Raw genomic sequence first — 25,385 nt, 5'->3', positions numbered from 1 at the left:
ACTGTACTGTTCAAGTGCTGCTGGACCCTAATCTATTATTGATAGGAAACATAAGAATAATCATAACATTTAGGGGTCAGCTCCCTCCATCTCCAAGCTTTTCCTTCTTCAGCATTCCACTGTCTCCCCACTGTCTCATGGTTGTGGGTAAGTAGATGGAGCTTATTTACAGGGCATAGAAGGAGTTCAGTTAAATGAGGGGGAAATATGGATTCCAGACTTCAAAATACACTATGGATGCAGTGTCTCTCTGGATATACCGGAGCTGTTACTTCTTTTTCCTGGGGAAGATAAACGACCTGACTGGGGAGGCATGGGTGCTTTGTCTCTCTAGTGGTAGTGGACAGATGGGTGCACTACATCTTTGTCTTCTCCTTGGGATAAAACACTAATGCTGGAAGGACCAAGCTGTAGTTTTTCCCCCACAGTGAGAGCTTCTCAAAGAAACTGTGGGTACAGATCAGTCAACCCTGTTTCAGTTATGGCACCACTAGAGGGGGAAAGAGTATGAAACATTTGCTTGTCAACACAGATTCTCTATCCATTTCTATCAGCATTTTTTCACTGTACTACTGCATGTCTGGAATTGATCTGTCGGAGTGACTCCAGAGCAGAGCCAGCAAGTTGATTAGAGGGATGGAGCACGTCTCTTATGAGGAAAGGCTGAGAGAACTGGGACTGTTGAGCCTGGAAAAGAAAAGGCCCTGAGGTAACCTAACTGTGGCCTTCCAGTAACTGAAGGGAGCCTACAAGAAATGTGGAGAGAGACTGGAGTGACAGCACAAGGGGGAATGGCCTCAAACTGACAGAGAGTAGGTTTAGATTTGATATTAGGTAGAAATTCTTTATTGTGAGAGTGGTGAGGCCCTGGCACGGGCTGCCCAAAGAAGTTGTGGATGCCCAATCCCTGGAAGTGTTCAAGACCAGATTGGATGGGGCTCTGAGCAACCTGGTCTAATGGAAGGTGTCCCTGCTATGGCAGTGGGTTGGAACTAAATGAACTTTAAGGTCCATTGTGCTGCACTGTGGCCCTGTAATTTGTCAAATACAAGAGATGGTGAACGAGTTTAAAAGTAAAGGATTCCAGACATTAGTCCCTCAAACCAAAACATATAGGTATAAACTTAGATGTACTTAATGAGAATTTAACACCATTACACGTCCAAAAGTAGAGACTACTTTGGGGAAAATGACCATTACCCACAAATTTCTATACCGACCTGATGCCACTAGATCTGCTCACCTCACACCACAACTGAAACACCATCCATTTCAGGCCTGGCTGTAAGCCATAAGCAAATGTGGCACAATTGGTTGGTGTTCATTTGGCTTCCACCTGCCATGAACACTCATCCAGAGAACCAGGGTGCAGTCACTGGAGACACACAGATTGGGAAAGCATTTTGTCAATGTTCTCAGGCGCATGGTGGAATTCTTGGGGCTGTGCAGAGCCAGGAATTGGACTCAATGGCCCTTGTGGGTCCCTTCCAACTCAGAGTAATCTATGGTTCTGTTCTTTGATGTCCTGAGAGGTGCTCAGCCAGCTGCAAGCACACTTTCCAGCTCCTAACCTCTTGACCAAATTTCAGGAGTACAAATGCTGTTGACCAGCCAGGGTAGTGCTGTATCCCATTGTTCACCATTCCCCAGCAATTCACACAGGTGAACCTGTTGTTCCTCTGCAGTTGTATTCACCCCTCTCCCTTTACTGAAGTGCAGCAGCTGAAGTTGAATACTGTCTTTTAACTGTATTTCCCAGTCCTTTAGGGAACTACCTGCACTAAACCTGCTCGATATAACAACACTTATCTCTCATTCTCAGACTTTCCTCTACCCTCCTCACACCCAACTCTGAATGGACAGAAGGCAGCAAAACCAGCAAGGGACTGTTTTTCAGCCCACAACAGCAAATACCTCACTGTTCCTCACAACAGGACTTCCTTGCACAGCAGCAGGACCAATGGAGCTCTTGAAGCACAAATGGCATCCTACAGTAGCTCTGTAAGTAGGATTTAATGTTCATTGACTTACCTCAAATGCCTCTGAGATGAGGAAGAGGCTTGAAGCAGGGTGAGCAAAGCATGGTGCACTCCTCCTGAGTGTTAATCAAATCCATCCAGAGCTGGGAAAGCGACTATAAAAGTAAATTGATAGTACAGCCCCAGGTGGTTCAGTTGTCTCTCTCAGTGTACAGGAAGAACTAATTGCTGCAGTAGTAATCTCACCAAGCTTTTCTTAATCGTTTGCTTTAGCCAAAATCCTTCAGAGCAAGAGAAGGGGGTTGCCATAACCACTAGTATAGGAAAAGATCTGCAGGTTGATGACTAAATTGGGTGTGTCTGTTCAAACCCTGAGCCAGCACATGCCCAGGGCCTAGGGGGGCCTGGATTGGAAGGTAGAAATGTAGTGTGGCTGCAGTCTTCAGAGCAGAGCTGTTGGGATGTGTTTGCAGTGATATATTGGCTATCAGAGGGCTAGAATAAAATCATCATGAAATGCTGATCCCACCGTTCCATTTTCTTATTGCTTTATTTGAAGGCTTCTTGTCTTGAAAATGTCACTAGAAGCAGTGAAAGTGATACCAAAGATAATAATTTAAATTGCTGTTTCTGACTTTTGCAATGGCTGTGAGAAAAGAGGAGCAAAAGATCCTGATAGTTCATTCAGAGGCATTTTGGAAAATTGCAACTTCTTTGCGTTCCTCCCTAATAAAGTCTTCTTGAGCCAGAATGTCACATGGTAAGGAAAGCAGTGCCAATTTAGGGCCAGGAAATGTCTTCACTAAAATCTATGGGAATTTTGATTTGCATTCTGTGCAACAGACACCCATAGTTGTGGGGGATAGAACTTTGCTGGCAAGAGGGAGGAAAAGAGACGAGAGAGGGCGAGAGAGCTGTTGTTGAATCTCTTCATCCTATTGCTCTGTGTAACTCCAGCAACACCAAACGTTGCTATGGTGCTCTCTCAGGTGGCTGGGATGTGGCAGCTGGCTACACACGGTAATAAACAGGAAAACCTCTGAGTGACTTTTTATGTTCTCCAACCTCCTTGTTCCATCTCAAGATTTTTTTTCTGTGCTTCTCATTTCTGCCCACACTCTCCAATAAAGGAGGAGAGGATGCTTAGAGCTCATCTTCTCCAGAACCAGCTAATGCACTGCCTTGTGCCAGTGGCCTGGTGGTGGTGATGTCATTACTCCTGCGCTCTATAGCCTGAAACTCTCTGGGAGGGAGACTAGAAATCTGCCTCCACGAGGAGGGTATTTCTTCACTGTGGCAGAGATGGATCCAGGAGGTTTGCATGGACTGCCCGTGAGTACTACATGAAAATATATCTAATTAGGAAATGGGGAGTGGCAATAAAATGCAGTTTTATATTCTGCCAGAAAGTGTAAGTTTAGATATGCCTAAAGGGGCTACATAAAGTCTGTATGCACAGTGTGTATACATATGAAGTGTATATACAGAAAACGTGTGGTAAGTGTAATACACAGAACAGATAATTTGGTGGTAATTTAGTGGGAGAATGAAGGATGTAGTATGCATACAAAACCGAGATTCATTTAGTGATATGATGGCTGAAAGCTACTTTGTGGAAAACTAAGTGAAGCAAAACAAGAATCTGGGAGATATTTACATATATAATAATATGGACTTTTACATAATACCTTCAAAAAATTGTGTTGTGGTAATAAATGAATTTCCATGCAGCATGTGTGGCTAACTTTGCATTCGGGACTACCAGTGTGGGTGATGGAAGGGGAAAGAAGAAACCTGTGACTGGTACCTGTCAAGATTTTGCCTGTTTAGCCACCTATGGGAACCATAAATGTCTGGAATTAGATTGCTTTGGATCAGGCTGACCCTATTTGAATGACACTGTGGAGAGCTCTGTGAAGGGTCTTACACTACAGGATTGTGCTGGGAATGTTGCTTGGTACCAGTTTTGGAAAACTTATGGGCTCCCTTAGTGAACAAGAAGTGCAAGTGAGTGCCCAGGTGTCAGAGTTCCACATGGGTACTGCAGAATGGGGCACGATGGCAGGGTCAGCTTTGGAGCAGCTTCGCCCCAGCAAGGTTCAGAGAGTGGAGATGAGGAAGCAGGGATGGTTTGAGGGGGAAACTGAGTGCAATTTAGGTGATTTGAATGCTATTAATAATTGATTTCCTTTTGCAGTGTTACTGATCAGTCACGTGGTCTGTTCATAATACTTTAAAATACAAGTCAGCTCTCACTGTTAGCCATTCATGGGACGTACCCTTTCTAATCGCTGGTGTTTTCCAAAGTGCTTCTGTCCATCCCCGCCCTTCTTGACCTTGAACAGCACTGAAGATATTTCTCTTGTTCCAGCTAAGATCAGTTTCTTGGCATCTGACAGGTTTTTGCTTCCCTTCTCTGCCCTGCTTTGCTCCACAGCACATGCTTTCTCATCTCCCAGTGTTTGATGTGATCCTTATTCTCACTTCTCTGTCTCATTTCAAAGTGTGGGTGTCTTCTCCTGTATAGTCTGTGTATGTGCAGGACAGAGAGACAGTGAGGATTTGCTCCTCTGTGCCTGCCCCTTGGGGTAGTTATCCCACATGTTGGGATAAGGCCACTATCTCCAGCCATTTGTTTATGGTCAGAGGAGGAATGAAGTGTGACTGAAGCTGGTGTGCAGTGAATGTTTGTAGGTCACACCTACCCCCAGCTGACCTCCAATCTGGATTCGTCACAGCTTCACGGTCTTAAGCTGTGCCAGGGCAGGTTTAGGTTGGATATTAGGAAGAAATTTTTTACAGAGAGAGTGATCAGCCATTGGAATGGGCTGCCCAGGGAAGAGGTGGATTCTCCGTCCCTGGAGGTTTTTAAGACGAGACTGGATGTGGTATCAGTGCCATGGTCTGGTAACCACGGTGGGGTTGCATCAAGGGTTGGACTTGATGATCTCCGAGGTCCTTTCCAACCCAGTTGATTCTATGATTCACATGCTTGTGTGGAGACAGACCCCACACCTACCTTCTCCTTGGGCTTTTTTGGTGTCTTGTCTGTGAGACTCCTGTGTTTCTCTCGCAGATTATCAACAACTACCTGGACGGGACACAAGGAGGGGCCATGGGCAAGGCATCTCCAAGTGGGATGCACTTCAGGGACAGCAAGAGGAAGGTGGACTATGTGTTAGCCTACCACTACCGAAAACGCCTCACTCGGCCCCCGCCCGGGCCAGGCTCACCGGAGCGCACCCGCCGATCCGCCTCCTTGGCCCTGGTTTCCAACGGAGGCACCGGGAAGGGCTGTGTGGAGGACGATGGCCAGCGAGCCCTGCAGGAGTGGCCGGGGCTGCCAGGGGTGGAGGTGATGGCGCTGAGCCCGCTGGACGCCCTGGAGGAGGAGAAGCGGCTGCAGCGGGAGGAGTTCGAACGCAACCTGGTGGAAGCGGGGCTGGAGATTGAGAAAGACCCTGAGGTAAGAGGGAGAGACTCGAGCCTTGTGCCTGGCACTGGGTGTCCTGATGGGAATGGCCACTTTGGTGTCAGAGGTGCCCACGTGCAGGACGTGGCCATGGCTGGGCCAGGAACCTGGCTGTGGCTTCACTCTTGCCTTGCATCAATGTTAATTGAGAGGCAAATCACACCCGTGCCGTTTCTTAAAAATAGCTGCTTAAAAACATCTCTTTAATACATCTTAAAAATAAATATATTTTAAATATCTCTTAAAAATATGCTGTTTTCTTTGTAACGCATCCTCGCTGGTTCCCATGTCATCATTTCTGCAGACACAGAAAATGTGGGATGTCCTGGAGATGGGTCTCATGCCCAGCTTGAGGAGCTGGTCCTGAAGACAGTTTGTTACTGCTGAACAGTGGTTCAGTATTGAACATCCCCAACGAGGGATCTGCAGAAAGATGTTGCCCACGCTATTAAATATATATTATATATTTTTTATGTATTATATATATTATTTATACACGCCTAAAATACAGTGTGGAGCCAAGAAGATGCCACGGGTGTTTCTGTGTTGCTTGCTTCTTACTACCTGAAAAAACTCTGGTTTTTATTGTTGTTCAATGTGCTATTGAGTAGCAATTTCACTCTTCAGCAGAAAACATATTTCTTTATCTATTGTTCTTATGACATGCAACAAACACATTTTTCTTATATATATATATATAAAATAAATTTAAATATTGTTAAAATGAAGAAAATATCTCTTCAGTACTTTACTGGAACACAAAGCACCATTGAGACATTTCATATTTCCTCAGAATAACTCAGTGGTTTTCAGTGTGACTCTCAGTTTTCTTATCAGCCATATGTAAGTTCTGTGTCCTTTCTTTGTTCCATCCGTGAAGTGAACAGCTCCTGTGCTGCAACAGGAGAACCTCCCAGACTCTCGTGTTTTTATTCTCCCACATGTGCATGGTGTTGCCTGGTTCTGTGGTCGTGTCAGCTGGGAGCTGTGGTTGGGTTACTTGGGCTCAGGTCTTCCAAATCCCCTGTTGTTGCACTGAGTGCTGTGCTCTCCCTCTGTACCTCTTTGAAAACCATGGGTATTTACATCTGTTGGAAGTCCCTGCTGGGTTCTAGTTTGAGGTGCTCTATTGCTTTGTTACACCAAACTTGAGTAACTTAGGTGCTGAGAACTTACAGCTCGTGTTGCTTCCAATGCATCCAGTCAACACTTCCAAAATGTGGAGCAAATCACAGATTGCGTCTGAAAATTTGAGTCCGACTGACTTGGCATAGTGTGAGCAGGTTAAATCACTGGCAGGGATGGAAAGAAACAGAAAAGGCTTTTGACTCTTAACATTTTCCTTGTTTAATTTGCTGGGTTGCAGGTGGCTCTGGGTTGTATTTCACTGCACAGCCTGGCTAAGCCATCCTTGCACTGAAGAGAAAAGGGTGATCTCAGATCCTGATTCTTTTATGCCGAACATTTGGGTTATGGTTCAATACATGGCTGTCTTGCTGCTGTGATTTTTATAAACAAGTTTCATAAAACCCATGAGAAGAGCTGTTTTTGGAGAGTTCTTTCAGTTCTGAATTTCATCAGAACCCAAAAAGTCTAGCAGGAGATTTGGATTTGATTATTTGACTCATTACTTACCCGAAGTCCAGCTGGATACAAATTCTGGTTCAGCTCCTTTCCAAGTGATGACATATGCTCTTAAATAATATACAAAATGATAAATGATGTTGTAGAGTGTTGATGAAGAAAAAACCTTTTGTCACAGTTTTCCTTACGAAGAGGAAAATGCTTTTTGTAAATGAATTGGGAAGTTCTCAGGAAACCATTTGCTGTTCAGTTTTTTAATGAGAAAAAAATTGATTGACTTCGAAAATTACGAAAAATATAATTCCATCGCTTCTCTAACTGTGTATGTACAGAGTCACTCCTGGGCCCTCCCCTTGCCTGTCCCAGCACATAAGCTGTCTAATCAAAAGGGGAAAGAGGTTTTTTTCCTCCAGAATCTCCTGAGAATACTGGAAGGGACTATGCATTATCCTTTTTCTTCCCTGCCCACGACATGTGGCTTTTACTTCCTCTTCTTTTTCTCACTTCACTGTTGAGTTTTTTTTCTTCTGTTAGTTAGTTCATGTTGGAACATGCTGAAGGTTGTTGCTGTGTATTTCGTAGAAAATGCTGATTAGGAACATGTGAAGGGGACAGCTGGCCTTATATGTTGATTAAAATTGCATGTTGAACTGATATGAGAACAATTTCTGATTTTATTCGTGGGAAAAATATGTGTCTATAAGTTCATTAAACTCAGAATAGCCCTAAAACAATAGGTTTTTTGGTTTTATTTTTGTTTTGGAATAGTGGGAATTTCCACGATGCTCGTAAACATTTGGTGTTATTATGGTTTTTATATGCTAAATAACTACTGACAAACATCTTTTTCATTTGTATTGTCAATTCATTGTGTCAAAGAATAGAGAAAAGAAAACAAGTGAAGATATATGATTTGTGTGTGGGGAGAAGTGGATTACTCTTTTTTGAATTTGTGGAAAATAAGATTATGGTCTGTCTCTATAACCACCCAGTTATTATTTATGAATTAAGGACTTTTTGACTAGTTTTTCAACTTCCTAATAACTTTCTATCATTTGTTATTGCTATCCTCTAGAGAAGCTCTTTTCTTTTAATGCAACTTTTTGTTTGTTTGTGGTGGGTTTTTTTGCTTTGTTTTGTTTTGGGGTTTTTTTCCTGTTTTTAAACTGAGATTATATTTTGTATGTCCAAATCACATCTGATCCATAGCATGTGTTCATGTGTTATAAAAAATACTGCCACTATCAATTTTCAGTCTTGATGTGCTGTGTGTCAGGGACCAGAAGTGGTAGATCAGGTTCAAGGAGCACTTTGGTTGGTTGTCTCTTCAAATCTGAACATTTGGATGGTCCAGTATAGCCTGTGTTCATGAAAACAACTGAATTTGGATAATTTAGGGTTATGTGGAACTGATATTTGGTGGAAAGAAGAGGCAACTCCCTACTCACTTCTGATGACAGCAGCATAAGAAACTACTGTTTTGCATAGTTTGCCACGAGTTAAAATAATGTTTGAATCTGTGGCTGGCCTGTTTGACCAGTCTACAAAGTTAGAAGTTTGGATAAAATAAACCTGGTAGGACTCTTGAATGTGCCCTCAAAAACTGCATCTCGATTCACAGGAGAGACAATAAATACCCTGGATATTGCAGGCAGTTCTTGAAATTGATTTTTTTTCTTTTTTAGTTATTTTTTCTGGGGAAACTGTTGTGTTTTACCTAATGTGGAGCACCAGTAGTTCCCTTCAATTTGAATTGCACTGCTGCTTTAATGACTGCAAATGCAACACACACTGTATTCAATTAGTATTACTTATGGCAAAGCATAATAGGCACAGAATAAGAAGAGGCTGGAGGTGCACCTTGGCATTTGGACAAAGTAGGATAATTTTTGAGCACATTGGAAATGATTCTATGATTCTAAATGTACTTTGCTAAAAAGCAACTAGGAAATGAGAATTATTTCAAGGGGAAGATGATGACAATTCTAAAACAAGGTGTAAATTACCCTCCAAGAAACTCATCTAATCTGAATTTTAGAGCTAGCATCATTTTGAAAATGCCTCAGTAAACTTCCTTGATTGCATTACACTTTAAGGGAAGGAAGTCCTTAAGATCCTCAATGTGTCAGCTTGTGCAGCACTGTTAAGAATATTACTGATGGTGACGGTTGTGGTTGGATTTTTCTTCTTCGTATTCCAAGATGTGGGTTTGAATTTTTGTGGGGAAAAAAAATGCACAAACTTAAAAACCAAACCTGCCAAACAAACCTCCCAACAACCCCCAACCTGAACCAAAAAAATGCCTATAGTGCTGCAGCTACATTTTATTTATGGGATTAAATTTACGATATTTCATTGTACTGAGGTGCTCCCCATTTGTCAGTGGGAAAAGGCTTTGTCTTCTGCCAGCTGTAAAGGAGAAAAGTAGCAAAAATAATATAATAGATATTCCTTAATTTAGGAGTAATTAAAACCCTGAAAAAAAAGTGATGTTCTCTTCCTAAATCAACGTGATTTTTTGGATTATCCCAGTAAAAACATCTCATGCCTTTACTACGTGTGAGACATCTTGCAAGAACTCAGTGTGAAAGTTTTAATTGTCTCAAAATATTAATTCCTGTAAAGTGCAGAGGAAATCTTAATATTAGCTAACATTAATTTTAAAAGGGTAGGGAAATTGAATATGAGTCCAAGACCTTTATCCATGTTAATGAATGCCTCCCAAAGCCAATGAGAATGCACACAGAGTAATGGAGTATTGAAAGCAGACGGGGGTCTTTTGTGCTCCAGGTCTTTGGACTTTGTATTTCAGTCTCTCAGCACTCAGAACAAGGCAATACTGCTTTGGGGAGCCAATTATATAAATATTTGATGCATATTTTTCAACCACTCTTGTTACAGAAACATTAATTAGCTAAAACATGTTCTGCTCCTTTGTGTTATATGGAGCTGAAATGTAATACACAGCTCTTATAAAATTAAAGTTGAACAGGCAAGGCAAGGTTTTCAGTGATAGTGAAGTGAATGTGATGAAAATATTGACAAGTTGATGAACTATTTAAGAGGAAATTATGTCTCCATTTTAGAGAGGATTTTGGAGTAGCCCTATGGGAGTTAGGTGTGATTCAATCAGCATTAAAATAATGCTCCATGATAAAAGGTGTTGAGGTAAAATGGCTTTGCTGTCAAAGCTGGAAAGTCCATATTATGAATCCTGTTTTTTAATGATTGTGTTGTGACTTGAATAGATGAACAGGCTGACAGACTCACTCTGTGTGTTTTAATTACCATCCAGACACTTAATGCTCAGCTATGAAGTATCTTAGTCAAAGTGGCTTCTAAGGGATTTAGAGAAAATTGAAAAGATGTACGAAAATCACCTGTGTGCTATCAATAATATTTATAAAGCTCTTGGGCCAGCAGTGGTAAAGGTAATCAATTTTCTTTAGACTGGGAAATGGAGGCATCAATATCCTGAATTTCATATGGTGATAGATTTGGGGTGTACATTCTGGTGGTATTCACAGTGGGAGTTGGGCCATGTATTTTTTAAATAATGCTGTTTCTATCAGACTTGCCTGGTAGAAGTGGCCAATAGACTCTTTAATTCGTGTCTTCATTTCTCTGTGTCCTGTGCTGAGTTCTGTCACCTGCTGGAAGAACTACATCCATTTCTAGGTGGATGAGAAGCCCCCAGAAATGGCTTTGTACATCTGTCAGGGTATAGCAGGACGCTTGCAGGATAGGGAGTGAAAAGTGACAAGAGTAACAAAATCAGCTGCTTGGCTTGTTCACAGATGAAAACATTTTTTAATTATCAGTGGTCTTGTTTGCAGCAGAAGTTTTAATCTGCAAATTAAATCCACGGGGATGGTTTGAAGCCCTGAGGGACGTCACAGTGCGCTGGTGACGCTGCCGTAGCCAGAGTGCCTGTGGAGGAGGCTTAAGGAGTGAAAATTTCTGTAAGCTGGTTAGGCCGGTACAGCTTGAATAGTAGTAGTTTCAGGGAAATAAAGAAGTAAAATATGAGATAGTTTAGGGATTTTAGTCCTGTGATTTGTCACTTTTCTGAAATGTTAAAGGACAGAAGTCACGCTGCTGTTGATTCAGGTGAGGTGCTGTGTGAGGACTGCCCCAAACTGCTGCCCTATGCACCTCAACCTGTTCTTTGTCAGAGTAAGACATCCTGAATTTCACAGTTTCTTTTGTAGGGAAAAAGGGGCTTTGCTTTCCTGTCCCCAGGCCACTGCCTACTTTGTCTATAGCAGCAAACAGCCCTCCGGGTATCTCTGGTACCAAAGGAGTGCTCACTTCTGCATTTCTGCTGATTGGATAATTACTCTGTGGTTTTGCTAATTTTTTAGAGGCACTGCTGGTTAGCCATGATTTCATACATCATGCAAAGGAAAGCAGGGAGGCCTTCCTGCAACTCCTTTGCATAAATAAGAGTGCTGAGAATCCTCCTTGGGAGTGGATGCAACACTGTAGATAAGTGGTCCCTGTTTTTAATATGTTGCTTTTATACATATATACACTAATTTATGTACTGGTTTATGTTGTTGTTATAAAAGATCTGAGCTCAGGTTGTGCCTCTCTGTTCTTTTGGCCTGTAAGAAAACAGATTAAAAGGCACTCCACGAAGTGTCATTCACCAGCTTCTGCCGTCTCGGATTCAGGAGCAGATTCCAGCAGAGAAAAGGCTGGGGGGAATCTGGCTATGGAAATTAGTCTTTGAAGGATAGGACTGTCTTATGGGAAAACACCAACAGTTCGTGTGTGTGGGGAGTGAGGGGGTGGAATTTGCTGTCTTTTGCTAGATCCAGGGAAAGGTAATGTAAATAATGACTCAGGCTTGTGGGATTCTTGTATAGTTTGAAATCTTTTAAGGTCTTCTTGTCTTACTGATTACTCTAATGGCTATGTGTGTCATTCTGCCCAAATTTGAGTTATTATTAGAAGGTCTGTTTCTCATGACATTGTGCCTAGACAGGCAAGTATATTCATCCAGGAAGTGAGACACTGTACAGAAGGAATTTTCCCCTTCCAGGTGCACAACAAGATATTTTACATTTTGTACATTTTCAAGTGTTATATTGTATATGAGAAGGAGGAATTTTGGAGTAAAAACTGGATTCATATCCAAGGTGTTAAGCATGGACAGTGGAGGGGTCTCTTATAGAAAAAAAAAGTAATTTCCCCTCAGAAATCAGCACACCCTCTTCAACACAAACTGCTTTTTACATCCTTTGCAGACCTAAGTTCTAGGTAGGGGCTGAGCTCCAGCCACCCAGTAGTAGTTTCTGTGGATGAGCACAGATTTAGTGGGGGAAAGCTGCCACAGAGGGAAAGGTTAATTAACTGTGCCACATGCCCACATCCTAATAAAAAAGGAAACTGTGATATCTAAGCCACATAGAAGTTGTAATCATGTTGTTTTCAATGTCTTTGCCAGTCATTACAAAGTCTATTAAATCATAGGACAGGGTAAATAATGCAAAACTCTATCACTGTTCCAGTTGTCCCAGGTCAGCAGTCGTTTTGTCCCAAATAGAACAACAAGGAAAGAAAATAATTTAGCAGAGTGGCATCAGGCTGCACAGTTTTCCCATTAACGTTAATGGGAGTTTGGTGACTAAATCCCCATTCACAGCATGGAAAGTTTACCCTTTGGGGGTGGGTTCTCTCCTTGATACCCAGTGCTGATATATGTGTGCACTCTAGTAAATCACTGTTATGTGTGCAGGTGTGTGCTCATGGTGATAGGCCAAAGAAAAAATAATATTAGAGCTCAATTTATGCAATATTGTGCTGTATTCTGTAATATTATGTAATTTTAATGCAGTTATTCCAGGTTACTTTTAGTATAACAATGATTTAATCACCTGAAACCAAACAGTTTGACACAATTATTTATTTTGAACCAGTGCATGGATTTTTATTTGTTGTTTTTGTAGGGCTTCTTATTTTTGTTTGTTTGTTGGTTGGTTTGTGGAATTTTTGTTTATTTGTTTATGGAAATGGTGGATATTTTTGCTTTGGGCTTAATACTCAAGATCTGTCATCTAGGAATTAATTCATCAGTTCCCTGCTGACTTCTCCCATCAATGCCTGGATCTCTGCAATTATGTTATAACATTATAGAATCACTAAAATGATTGAGACCTATATGCTATAGATTTTAAGGAATTCTTAGTTAGAGGATCTTGGAATTTCATAAGGTGTCCAGTGGTAAAACAAATGAGCAAAACACGTTTGAGAGAGAATGACATACTTGTATTTAAGGGAGAAACAACTGAACAGCTTTGTAGACTGATATTCCTTCTTTTCTTTGGAAACAACAACCTTTCTAGGGGGAACATAAGGACACCACTTACAAGCATTCTCCTGACAATGGAGAGGTGGCCATTATTTTCCATAGGTTGGTGCCAGCACTGAGTGCACTGGAAGAATACCAACATCTTTCTCTTCTGGAGGAGCACAGTGCACTTCCCTTAGACATGGCATCATTTTACCAGTGGGGACAGGGAGAATTTCTCTGCAGGCTTTGTCTACATGTCCACTAAGCTCGGTCACGGTTTAGCTGGAGTAGTTTAATAACACAAAGAAAAATTAGCATCTCAGAGATATAGGATATATATGTAAGGTCTTGCAAATACTTAGGGATTCCAGGCTGACATCTCTGAAGTGCTAGTTCAAACTACTGTTATTTTTCTTCAGACCCTTAAAAATGGGAAAGAATATCCCTCCCCATCCTATAACTTAGGAGTCTTCCTCAAATCACTCAAAGTCTGCTCCCATTGAAACTGGTCACAGGATGTGAAGGATTACTTGTCTTTCTCCAGGCATGTTCTGTAGGTCACCTTTAGTTTTTCAGGTTTTAGTTTTTCTGGATTTATGTGTAATTGCTTCTCTCCCTTGCTCAGCTCACTCCCATTATTCTCACTCATTTGTAAGTTGTAAAGCCCTGATGCCTGACTTGGACACTGCTGGTGTTCCTGTTCTTTTTAGAGCTCTCATATTCCATACTTCCATTTACAGGCTTTGAACAAGCACTATTTACTTGCCTCTCAAGATTTGCACATGTTCAACTGCCACTGAACCCTGTTAGGTCATCAGGACAAAGCAATGTCCTAAAGATAGTGTACCTATGGAAGGTCACTGGAAGGCTTCTGCATCCTTTCATTGTGCACAGTTGGCTTAGTGGGACCTATGTTTTTTTTTGTTATGTAGGTGTACTGTCAGCTTTTGCAGCACAGCTCAAAGTGCCCTGCAGCTCTGGCAAGCCTGCCTGCTTGTCACAGGTCTCTGTGAGTTCACTGGATAATGTTTACTCTCTCCCTCCAGTGACACTGCTCAGCTTACATGGGTCAACACACGGTAACTGCTTCACCTCACCAGTGCTTGACCTGCTCACCTAACTCTGGCCTCTGCGTATTCACTGCCCTACCTTCACACCAGTCTCCTGCAGAACTGCCTGCCTGCCCACCACAGACCTCTGCCCTTCCCAGGAGGCTCCATTTCTGTCCATGATGCTCTTTCTTCTCCATATCCTATACCCATAGCAGTCCTACCACTCCTCAGAGTGACTGTGAGTTTTTCTTTGGTCTGTCCTTCTTTTGTCCTTTTCTTTTGTCAGCCCTTCACTGTTCCCTGATGTCCAGCAGTTGCAGACATGAACTTGTAACATCCAAGACATCTGAGAAAAATCTGGGGACTGCTACATACACAGGGACTTCATACTTCACAACTGCTTCCCTCTCAAAGACTTCTGTGCAAAGTTTTGGTCCTCCCTTATTCTCTCCTGTTTTAAAGTAAAGCCATCCTTGAGAAACTGCTCTCCCAAAGCTGGCAAAGTTTGGCTTTAGCCAGGCACCAAAGTTTGCTCATTAGAGGACTTGCTTTACTTTTCAACTGTTCTGTTGCAGGAGGCATTTGAGAGCACCATGGCAACGACATAAGTCACAGCCTGCACCACAGGGGACCCCAGTTTGTTTTTCACCTGTGAGCCACAGTTCACCAGTGACGCTCCTGGAAAGTATTTGTTAGTTTAGGGATGTTTTGTCACATCTGGCCACCAACTGGCAAGTCTCTTCACAGAAAAATCAGCACAAAAAATGCTTTTACAAGATGCAGCTGTAAATAGTTGGTAATTTCCAGATCTTCATAATGCTCTATGAGCATTATCAGATGCAGGACAAAACCTGCATATCAGGTGACTTGCTGGATTATGTTATTAAAGGCAGCTCATCTTAGTATTAAAAAGTAGGTGTGGTTTTATAATATAGTGATTCATAATCCTCCTGATATCAGTGTAGCTATTCTGTAGTCATGTACTGTGCTTCTTGTAATTCTCAATTCCATTATTTCATAAAAGATGCAAATGTAATTATAAGGTAAAAGCAATTTTGTTATTGTGGTAGAATCCTAAGTACTGTGAAAGACTGATAGGTAGCTCTAAGTTCTACTCCTTCACTTGTACATCAGTGGTAATTGCCAAAGAAAATAATAATTACAGAGCACTCCAGTTGTAATTAAAATCACAATAGTAAGTGTAGCCAAGGAACTGTGTATCAAAAGCTGTAAACCAAATGCAGGAAGTGAGGCAATGGGCATCATCATGCTACCTGGACCCTTGAAATTAGATGGGAAGATGGAAGAAATGTAAGAGCAGAATCACAGAATTGGTAGGTTGGAGGGGACCACAGTGTGTCATCTGGTTCCACCTCTCTGCTCCAGCAGGGTCATCCCAGAGCACATGGCACAGGATTATGTCCAGACAGCTCTGGAATATCCCCAGGGAGGGAGACTCCACACCCTCTCTGGGCAATCTGTTCAGTGCTCGGTCACTGCACAGCAAAGAAGTTCTTCCTCATGTCCAGCTGGAACTTCCTGGGCATCAGTTCCTGCCCGTGGCCTCTTGTGCCATTGCTGGGCACCCCCGAGCAGAGCCTGGTCCATCCTCTGCCCCCTCCCTGCAGACACTGACACACATGGATGAGGTCCCCTCTCAGTGTCTCCTCTGGAGGCTGAACAGCCCCAGCTCTCTCAGCCTTTCCTCCCCAGGGAGATGCTCCAGTCCCTGAATCATCTCCACAGTCTCTGCTGGACCCGCTCCAGGAGCTCCATGTCCCTCCTGTCCTGAGGAGCCCAGGACTGGACACAGCACTCCAGGTGAGCCTCACAGGGATGAATGGAGGGGTAGGATCACCTCTCTTAACCTGCTGGCATTTCATTAGTACAAACCTAGGTACTCTTTCAAGTACAAAGAGGACAGAATAAACTCCTATTGCCTAATACTCTCCATGACCAAGTGCCTGTGTTCAGATGTGTGCTCGTATAATCAGTATAAAGGGGTAAGTGCCTTTGAAAAGTTCATCCTGACTCTCAGCTGCCTGTAACACTAACAATTGTATTTATTACAGACTACTTCTTAGAAATTATAAAATTTTAGTTACTAATCATAAAATAAATATCAATAAATTATGTAGAATTTTCTAGTTATTAAATATTGCTTGCCCATCTCTTTTGTTCAGTTGATGGGAAAAGGTGCACTGCTTCCATAAATTTGGTAATTTTTTCCTCCAGTAAACTGTGTTTGTTTGACGAAAACATCACGATCACACATTGATCTATGCTTGTTACCTACAGGCAGCCAAAGTGTGCTGGAGTGGAAAGAAATGTGAAAAGCCCAAATGTGGTGGGAGCAGGAGGAGAAGGTTTGAATGCCAAAGCAGCTTCCTTGGAGGCTCAGTGTTCAAGCAGGGGTTTCTAATTTGGATATATATAACTGTGTGTATGTATACTGTGCATATCTATCTATCTATCTATACATATATATGTATCTATCTATACTAAGATGTGGACTTTAGGGGAATTAAGGTACTTTTTAGATTTTCAGAGTTATGTAAACTTGTGTATGTGTGTTTGTGCTTTTAGTTGAAAGGAAGCATTGCAATTAGTTGTATTTTTTTTGTAAACCCTCTCTATAAATATTTGAAAAGTGCTAACACATGTTGCAAATATTTAGTTAAGAGTCTTTGTTAAAACAAAATTTAAGAAAACTCTAAAATCATAATATCCTACCAGTATTAAGAGGTCATTTTGTATATGTGTGAATGTTCCAGTTGAAATCTGCTTCAGCCAAAACATCTGTTCAGTTATCTGTGATTGATGTGTGAATATTTTGGCAAAAGCCCCACTCAATATTTTTAATAGTGAATGCTAAACTTAAAGTTATATTTATAATGTTTTCACATCATGTGCAAAAGTTATATAACCAGATCTGGATCTATGTGGTTACTGCTATTTATACTACTGTTGTGGTGTACAATAGATGAGAATGCAGCCTGTTCCAAACAAACACAGAAGAAAAAGATGGATTCTGTATTACCAAGGTCATAATTTGAGTGTAAGAATAGAGCAGAGTGGCCAAGATAAATCATGGTGTGAGTACAAAGAAACAGTGATATGTGCCATCCTCTCAAACTTGTGCAAATGAGATCTTGATCTGACCAAATAATTTTATGGTTAAGATATTACAGTGTATTCAAACTATCCTTGACCAACAAATGAAATATCTGGGTAATAGAAATGCCAGTATGGATATTTGGTAGTGGAAGGCAAAGACACAATTTTCTGTATTGTTTCTTTAGCAAACCAAAATATGCAGCTAATACACTGCCATGCCTTAGTCTCCCCATCCTTATTGTTTGCCAATTACTGCTTAAATCTGCTATTTTTTTCCCTTGTTTGTTTTTTTTTGCTCCCAGTTTTTCAAAATAACTCTAAATCTCTCATCTCAGAATACTCTCCCTATTAAATGTCCAGAAGAAAAGGCATCTTGGGATCAGTATTAAACAGACAGACCCAATCATGCCCCCTGCAAATGGACCAGAGTTTTGCTTGAAACATCCATGTTTACTGAAGACTGCAAAAACAAGTGGTGGTGGGTGGGGAAAAGGCAAAAAAACCCCTCTCCCACTTTTTCTTTTTCATTTCAGTCCTGATATATCCTTTCTTGTAAACTGGGAGTTAATGATATCGCTTGGTGTGGGATCACCTTTGAACTGTTCATGTATGTAACACTTCTCCAGCCATGCCAGCTGTGAGGACAGTGAATATTTATCTATATATATAGCAGTTTATTATAAGAATGTGTCCTGACATTCTTTCTCCAGTAAGTAGTCTCTTAAGTTCTGAGGATCACACCCTACTGAGCCACTCAAAACTGAGCAGAAGAGTTTCTACTACAGAAATGATTTCCTGTATGTTCAGTCCATGAATGCTCCTAAAGTACTCTCTTAAGATATGAGCTTAAGTGTGTGACTCTCTCAGGGCTTTAAAAGTGATGGCTACATTCTGCAGGCCTTAATAGCTCTGATATAAAGAGATATTTTTTCCCTATTGATTTCTGAAAGCTTTGACTTAGCACTTGCGAATTGCTATCGTGACGTATAGAAGGAAATAAATGTGTTATGGGACATGTCTGAGGATCACAATTTCTAACGTACAGGAATGATTTGTCTTGAGCATCCTCATCCACTGAGCTATAGGCAGACTTTACAAAACTCTCCTGAGAGTACCTGGCTTATGCTGTGCAAGATTCGGTTGAGGGAGGGGATTCTGTCCCTCTGCCCTGCTCTGGGGAGACCCCCCTGCAGTGCTGCCTCCAGCTCTGGGGGCCCAGCACAGCAAGGACATGGGGCTGTTGGAGCGAGTCCAGAGGAGGGACACCAAGATGATCAGAGGGATGGAGCAGCTCTGCTGTGAGGAAAGGCTGGGAGAGTTGGGATTGTTCAGCCTGGAGAAGAGAAGCTTTGGGGTGACTTTTTTGGGTGACTTCCTGAAGGCAGCTCACAAGGAAGATGAAGAGAGACTATTTCCAAGGGCCTGGAGTGCCAGGACAAGGGGCAGTGGCTTCACACTGACAGAGAGAAGGTTTAGATTGGATATCAGGAAGAAGTTCTTCCCTGTGAGGGTGGTGAAGCCCTGGCACAGGTTGCCCAGAGAAGCTGTGGCTGCTCCATCCCTGGAAGTGTTCAAGGCCAGGTGGGATGGGGCTCTGAGCAACCTGGGATAGTGGAAGGTCTCCCTGTCTATGGCAGAGGTTTGCAAATAGATGATCTTTTAGGTCCCTTCCAACTTGTGCCATTCTATGATTCTGTGATTTAGGTGTTCTGTTGCTGAACATATCTTCCCGTTATTAGTTTACAGCCCAGCATAGTATGCACATGGATTTATTGCTTGGCCTCCCTTTTGTGAATTTCTAATATTTATCAGAAAATCAATATGGTAAAAATGTAGGAAAAATATGGCACAAACATGCTGAAACAAAAGTACAAAAATGTTCACTGTGGTGTAATATACATTTTTAAAAGGTTGTCTTTACAGAGTACAAGGTGATTTTCTTTGAGTAAGCTGATGTCAAAAAACCAAAAAGATTTATGGAAATGACAAAATGCAGAATACTTCTAATGAGACATAAACTGGATTTTAAGATGTGAAAGATGGAAGATACTTACAGCTATCAGTGTATAGCATCATGTTTATTACAAAACTCTGGTAGTGATTCCCTGTAAATTTCTATTTGTTTGATACCACCAGATTTGGAATAACAAATCTTACCTTTTTGCTTTGCTAATTCATTTCCCCTGAAGTTATAAAACAGTTTGGCATTGTGTCAGGTTAATATTCATATTCTGCATTCTATCTGCTAAGTATCTTTTTCATCATTGAAAGTTAATGATCCACCTGACCCTTACATCTCTAGAAGTGATTTCTACATAAAAGAACTCTTTATATCTTCTATAAATCTTCATATCTCTATGTCAATCCAAAAGTAAAATCTTACTAAAATATGGGGGTTTTGCATGCTGTTGTGAAATGTATTGGGGAACCTACAACTTTTTAATGTGTCAAGCTTTATAAACATTGGTATTGTGAGAACATTTGCTGACAGTTTATTCTTAGAACTGTAACAGAAAACGAAACCCACATTTTAGTTACAATGACTTGGAGACTGATTTTTTTTTTTTTTTTTTAGTAATCCTCCTTTAATTTTTGTGTTAGAGAGGATCAAATTGGCACTTGTATATTCTGACTGGCTGCCATGTTCTTTTTTATTTGCAGAGTGTCTCTGAATTTATGGTGATGGAGATGAGGGCATATAGTGATAGGATGGATGACTGAAGTATGTGTTGTAATAGATATTCCACTGATACCTACTGAGTGACTGCCCTTTGGAACATAATTTTTGGGGAACTGGGTATACTGGGGCCTGGTTTTCAAAACTATTGATAACTCAGCACATTCTGCAGAGATCACTAGAACGTGGCTAATGGACATTTCTAAAAATCTAATATTGTCCATTTACTGTCTGATTTCAGTGATCACCATGTTCCTGTGGGAAGATACTATTTCCTTGGTACCACGTTAACTGAGGGTGCTGGCTCTCTTAGAGCCTCAGAGATATTGTAATGCCACACTTTGCATCCATGAACGAGGCATTTCTTGGACACCAATTCCCCAGTTTGCCAAACTTCTGTTAGTCTCAGCTGCAAAGTTTCAAGCAACTATTTTTCTTTCCTTGCTGATTTGCTCAAATTTCAGGGCTGCTGCCTCTGTTCTTGCTGCCTTCTGATCATCTGCTTATCAACTCCACATTGCATCTGGAGAAGGCTTGTGCTTCTCTGGCTGGGAACTGCTTCTCTAGGTATTGGTATAATTATCACAAAATGTGTTTTGAGAGAGTCCATCAGTGCAGTTCTGTGCATATAACAGCTGCAATGGTAAAATGTTTAGGAAACAACAGGAATGGCAGAAAAATTTATGACACTTTTCCTCTAATGTTCTCCCGATGACAAACACTTTCACTTCAGGTACTTTCCCTCACATGATGTAGTTTGCCTACCTAAAATCCTCCTTAAGGATCTCTATTCCAAAGTCTGGTTTAGTTTCTTCTCGAAACATTTTTCAGTTTTTGCACCCACAAAGTCTTGTGACAGGGCAGAGTTATTTACCCACTGTGTTGATATCTATGCCCTTTTGTTTATTTTTAGTCTGGCTTTGAGGCCCTTTAGTGCTTGCTCTGAAAGAGGCACTAGGCTGTCCCTCCACAGCCCATCTGCTTATCATGCATCACTTTATAGACTTCTACAGTAACTTCCTTAAGTTTCCAGAACAAAAGACCTCAGTCTCCTATGTGACTCCTCTATAGCTGTCATAGCAAGGCTTTTATGGTGATTCTTGCCTTCCTCTGAACCCTTTTTTTTGGTCTAACTTATCTCTTCGGAGGTGAGGAGACAAAGAGTGCACATTGAGCTGAAGATGTGGGTACAGCTGTGTTTGAATGTTGGATTTTTTTGGAGTCTATTCTATCCTGCCTAATAGAATGTAATGTTTGCTTTACTTCTTGGCTTTTACAAAATACTGAGCTGATATTTTTATGTTGCAACCCCAAGATGTCATTGCTGACACCTACAGGTCAAATCAGAGGCCAGCATCTTTTGTGTGAATCTGGATTTAACCCACAGATATTGCTTTATTTATATATTTACGTTGAGAGCCACTTGTCATTGTTCAGGCTCTTACTCTTGCAAAGCTTTCCTGCAATTTTTAACAGTCTGCTCTTATCCTTGCTACCTTGAAAACCTTCATCAGCATTGTTTGCCTTCCTACTGCTTATCTTTTTCCAGGCCAATTAATATGATGTTTTATAGTGCTGACACTGCAAAATCCCTTTGGTGACTCTTTTCTTCAGCAGTGCAGGTTCTCCTCCTGCCCAGTTTCCTGTTGTTTAACTGATTATTTATCCACCCCAAGACATGTTGCCTTATCCAAAATGAGTCACATGATGTTACTGTGAGACTGTCAGTGCTTCTTCCCCATCTCTCCCCGTAGCAGTCCAGGGAGGTTTTGAATTCCCTGCCAGCAAACAAACCAGCCCAAATACTTTGATTATCTTCATCTTAATCCCCTCCTAGTCGAGCCTCTGCAAATACAGCCAGCCTTCCTTTCACTGCTACTGATCTTTGGGAAGAGACCTTGAAGGGATGCACCATCCTGCAAGGGCTTGTAGCATATCATTAGGAGAACATACTTATTACATGAAACACATTTGTACCATCTGTTAGCACTTTTAAATTAAAGTAACCCCCTTAAAATAATTTTGCTAAGAATGAATTGAAATTTAAAATCTTTCCACGCAAAATTGAATCATCCTTTTATAGGCTTGTTTGTTAATATCCCAGATCAAGTATTGAGTGATGAAGCAATATTTTAAGGTACCATTCTTCTGTTTTTCAGTTTGGTGTCCTAACTAACTCTTTTTATTTTTTTCTTTTTCTCTTTTTTTCCTAGAAATTGAGTCTACTAGAGTGGGGATTCAGTCTCTGTTTCATTAATCCCCCTACTGGTAACATGCCTGTTATCTGGTCTAAAGATTGACTTCCATGATCTTGCTGCTTCATCTGGAAAATTGTTTAGGGTATAAATCTCTGTGCAGATTAGTGTGTCTCATTCCCTCAAGGGGAATTACATTTTGCCCTTTTCTAATGTTAACTCTTTGGCCTCAAGAAGTTTGTTGATTTTATTATTGATAATCAAGTTGGATATGATGTATTTTACAGAATAGTGGTTTATTTCCTGGCTAATTTGGCACAGAGTGTAGCCAGGTCAGCTGATTACGTGATTTTTCCATTGACACTGCTGAAATACAGGAGGTGGCAGAGGAGATACACTCCTCCCTTCCTCTTTGAGGAAGTTTGATTTATTTGTGGGGCTTTCAATTTTGTATTTTGTTATTATATATGGTATTCCTCAGTCTCAGAAGATGAACTGAGATTGTGCTACGCTCTTGCAGCAAGAAATTTGTGTCATTGACATACGAGAAATTTTCTGATAAAATTATTCTAAACAAATAGGGATGATTTTGCTTTACATTTAAAAGTCACATTTTTCATGCTTTAGTAATTAGTGCCCATGGATAAACATTTGGAAAATAGCAGGAAAAGTAAAGCAATTTTAAAATCTAAACTGTGTATTTAGAAGGACTTAAAATGACTGACAATCCTGGCATGTTTGTTGCTCACCTCCATGTATGTCCTGCATGGAGTACTGCAGGAATGCACAAGTCTGTGCCTCTTTATTTGGCAGATTCACCAATCTATTCTACATTTGTGCTTGAGTTTCTAACAGCTCGTTTTCATTCTGTTACGTGCCATTAAAAATTTCCATCTTCTTCAGGGGAAGCACACCTGTGTTTTCAGGCTTCCTGTATCATCTTCCATTCAGAGACACTTCCTGTCTATACATGAGTGGGAAGATTTTGGTTGGAGAGGTAGAAATGCCATGAAGAAACATTGCAGAGGATTAGCAAAGTCAACTGTTTCATTCCACAGTGCTTTATCTAAGAAATTCAGGTTATATTGTTGGGTTTTTCTGGGTTTTTTTAGTGTGTTTTGGCCAGATTTTTCATGCCAGGGTGTTCTGTTCTCTGCTTGTACACACTAATATATTCCTTACCTGATCATGTTCACAGGTGGGAGTAAGAGAATCAAATAAACAGGAGATTTACACTGTCAGTCTTGGTAGAAATTAAGGAAGAGAAAGGCAAATTGTCAAAATGGGTAAATTATAGCAGCGTTGCTCAAGGTGTGAAATCATGACTTGAGCACGTCTATATACACGTGTAGTAAGGTAAATCTATAACCTGGAGAAATAGTGAAAATAGAAAAGGGAAAGGTTGGCAAAAGACTACAGTTTCTTGAAGGAAATTGTGAAAGTTATAAGATGCACAAGATGTAGCCACACTCTCTTATTTGTTTGTTGTATTACTTGAGCACTTCTCAAATCTATAACACACTCATCCTCACATTCCATTATCTTCATTTAATCAGACACAGAATTAAATTAAGTGCCTCCAGTTGTATAGATAACATGAGCAAGGAGTTGCTTTGGACTGACATATCCCTGTCAAGACATTCTGGGTCTTGATGTCTCATCTGGACTAGTGCCCTGCTCGTGCAATTGTCACCCACTTTGGTATCCATGCTTGGTGATGAACTGATTCTGTATCTTGGATACAAAGCTTTTGGGACAGAAAAACACCATCCCTTGTACAGACAGAGATTCAATACATCTGGCCCAGAGCACAGGCACTTCTGCAGTCGCTGTCTGGACCTGGCAGTGCTGTGTCATGCAATCCAGTGCTGCCCGTGCTGGGGGCCAAAAGCTCAGCACTTGGCTCTGCTTTTGGGAAATAACCGTGGCCAGAGTTCTGTGATAATAACAAGAAATTGCTTTTTATTTGCACTATCACATCACATTGTTATTTGCCTCAGTGTCCAGGGCTGGCATCAGCAGAGTAGACATTAATCTTGTACAATTGCATTTGCAGACGTGACAGATCCATTTGGTGATGGAATAAATGGGAAGATGATTATTTTTACTGAGCTACTAGGACCTGTCTTTTTTTCCCCCCTCTCTACAAACTACCTCACTGTTGCTTTCCTAATGCATCTGTGTTACCAATGTCAGCAAAAGATGTCTCATTATATTACCTGAAACAATTAGAAGTTCCTGTCTGTATGTGTCTGGTATTTTCCTGTCTATTTAATAAAAACTGAAAATGTTTAAATTCCAGTTAGTTTGTCTTTTAAGAAGGAAGTTTACATGCTTCAGGTTTTATTATTTATGCCTTTTCATTTTCTATGTATTTTTTTTTTTAAATCATAAAGATTAGCAGTTCCTTTGGTATCCCTTATACAGTAGTTGATGACTTTTTTCAGCTTCTTTCAACCCCTCAGTGTTACTCTTTTTCTTGTTAAGATACGCAGCAGAGAGGTATTTCTTTGGACAAGCATTTTAAAAAAACTATTTATTTAGCATATAATTTATATATTGCTATATTCCTTAAATAAAGAATGAGTGACTAGTGATTTCATGATGAGGAAATAATGAGAAATACTCACTAAAATGCTGCATTCAGCAATGAATTTTGTATTTGCAAAATTCCTAGGGGCAATATGCTAACTACAAAAAGAGTCTGAATAAAATTATTGGTTTTGCCCTTTCTGTTGTCTTGGCTGTGACTGAAAAATATGATTATTATCTTTAGTACCATATGACTTAGCTCATATTAAAGGTGCCTAAATAAACTTAGTCTCACTTAGTTATGCTTGTCTGGCCATGTTTCAGAATGTTCAGCTTTCAGTAAAAACCATAATAATCAGTTTTTGAGTTATCACTAGTCAAATTATAACCAATAGAAGCCCATCCTTCATATACATCTATATGAGAGCTTTTGTAGTAGCGTGGGTTTTTTTCTGCTATGGCCTTGATGATGATAAGTT

At 40.8% G+C, this 25,385-nt stretch overlaps 1 protein-coding gene across 1 annotated transcript in view; it reads left to right on the top strand.

Moving 5' to 3' along the window:
- Positions 1-3,199: 3,199 nt before the first annotated feature.
- ANO2 (anoctamin 2) overlaps positions 3,200-25,385 on the top strand; it is a 154,483-nt gene continuing 132,297 nt past the window's right edge. Inside the window, exons 1-2 of the mRNA XM_039380172.1 lie at positions 3,200-3,311; positions 5,056-5,445. Of these exons, the coding sequence (XP_039236106.1) occupies positions 3,282-3,311; positions 5,056-5,445 (420 nt within the window). The 5' untranslated portion in view covers positions 3,200-3,281. The remainder of the gene's footprint in view (positions 3,312-5,055; positions 5,446-25,385) is intronic.

The sequence above is a fragment of the Pipra filicauda genome, unplaced genomic scaffold, assembly GCF_003945595.2.
Source record: "Pipra filicauda isolate LSUMZ 115617 unplaced genomic scaffold, ASM394559v2 scaffold188_size1440453_pilon, whole genome shotgun sequence".
NCBI classification, from domain to species: Eukaryota; Metazoa; Chordata; class Aves; order Passeriformes; family Pipridae; genus Pipra; species Pipra filicauda.
The sequence above is the reverse complement of the archived record's forward strand: the minus strand, read 5'-3'. Positions and strand labels throughout refer to the sequence as shown.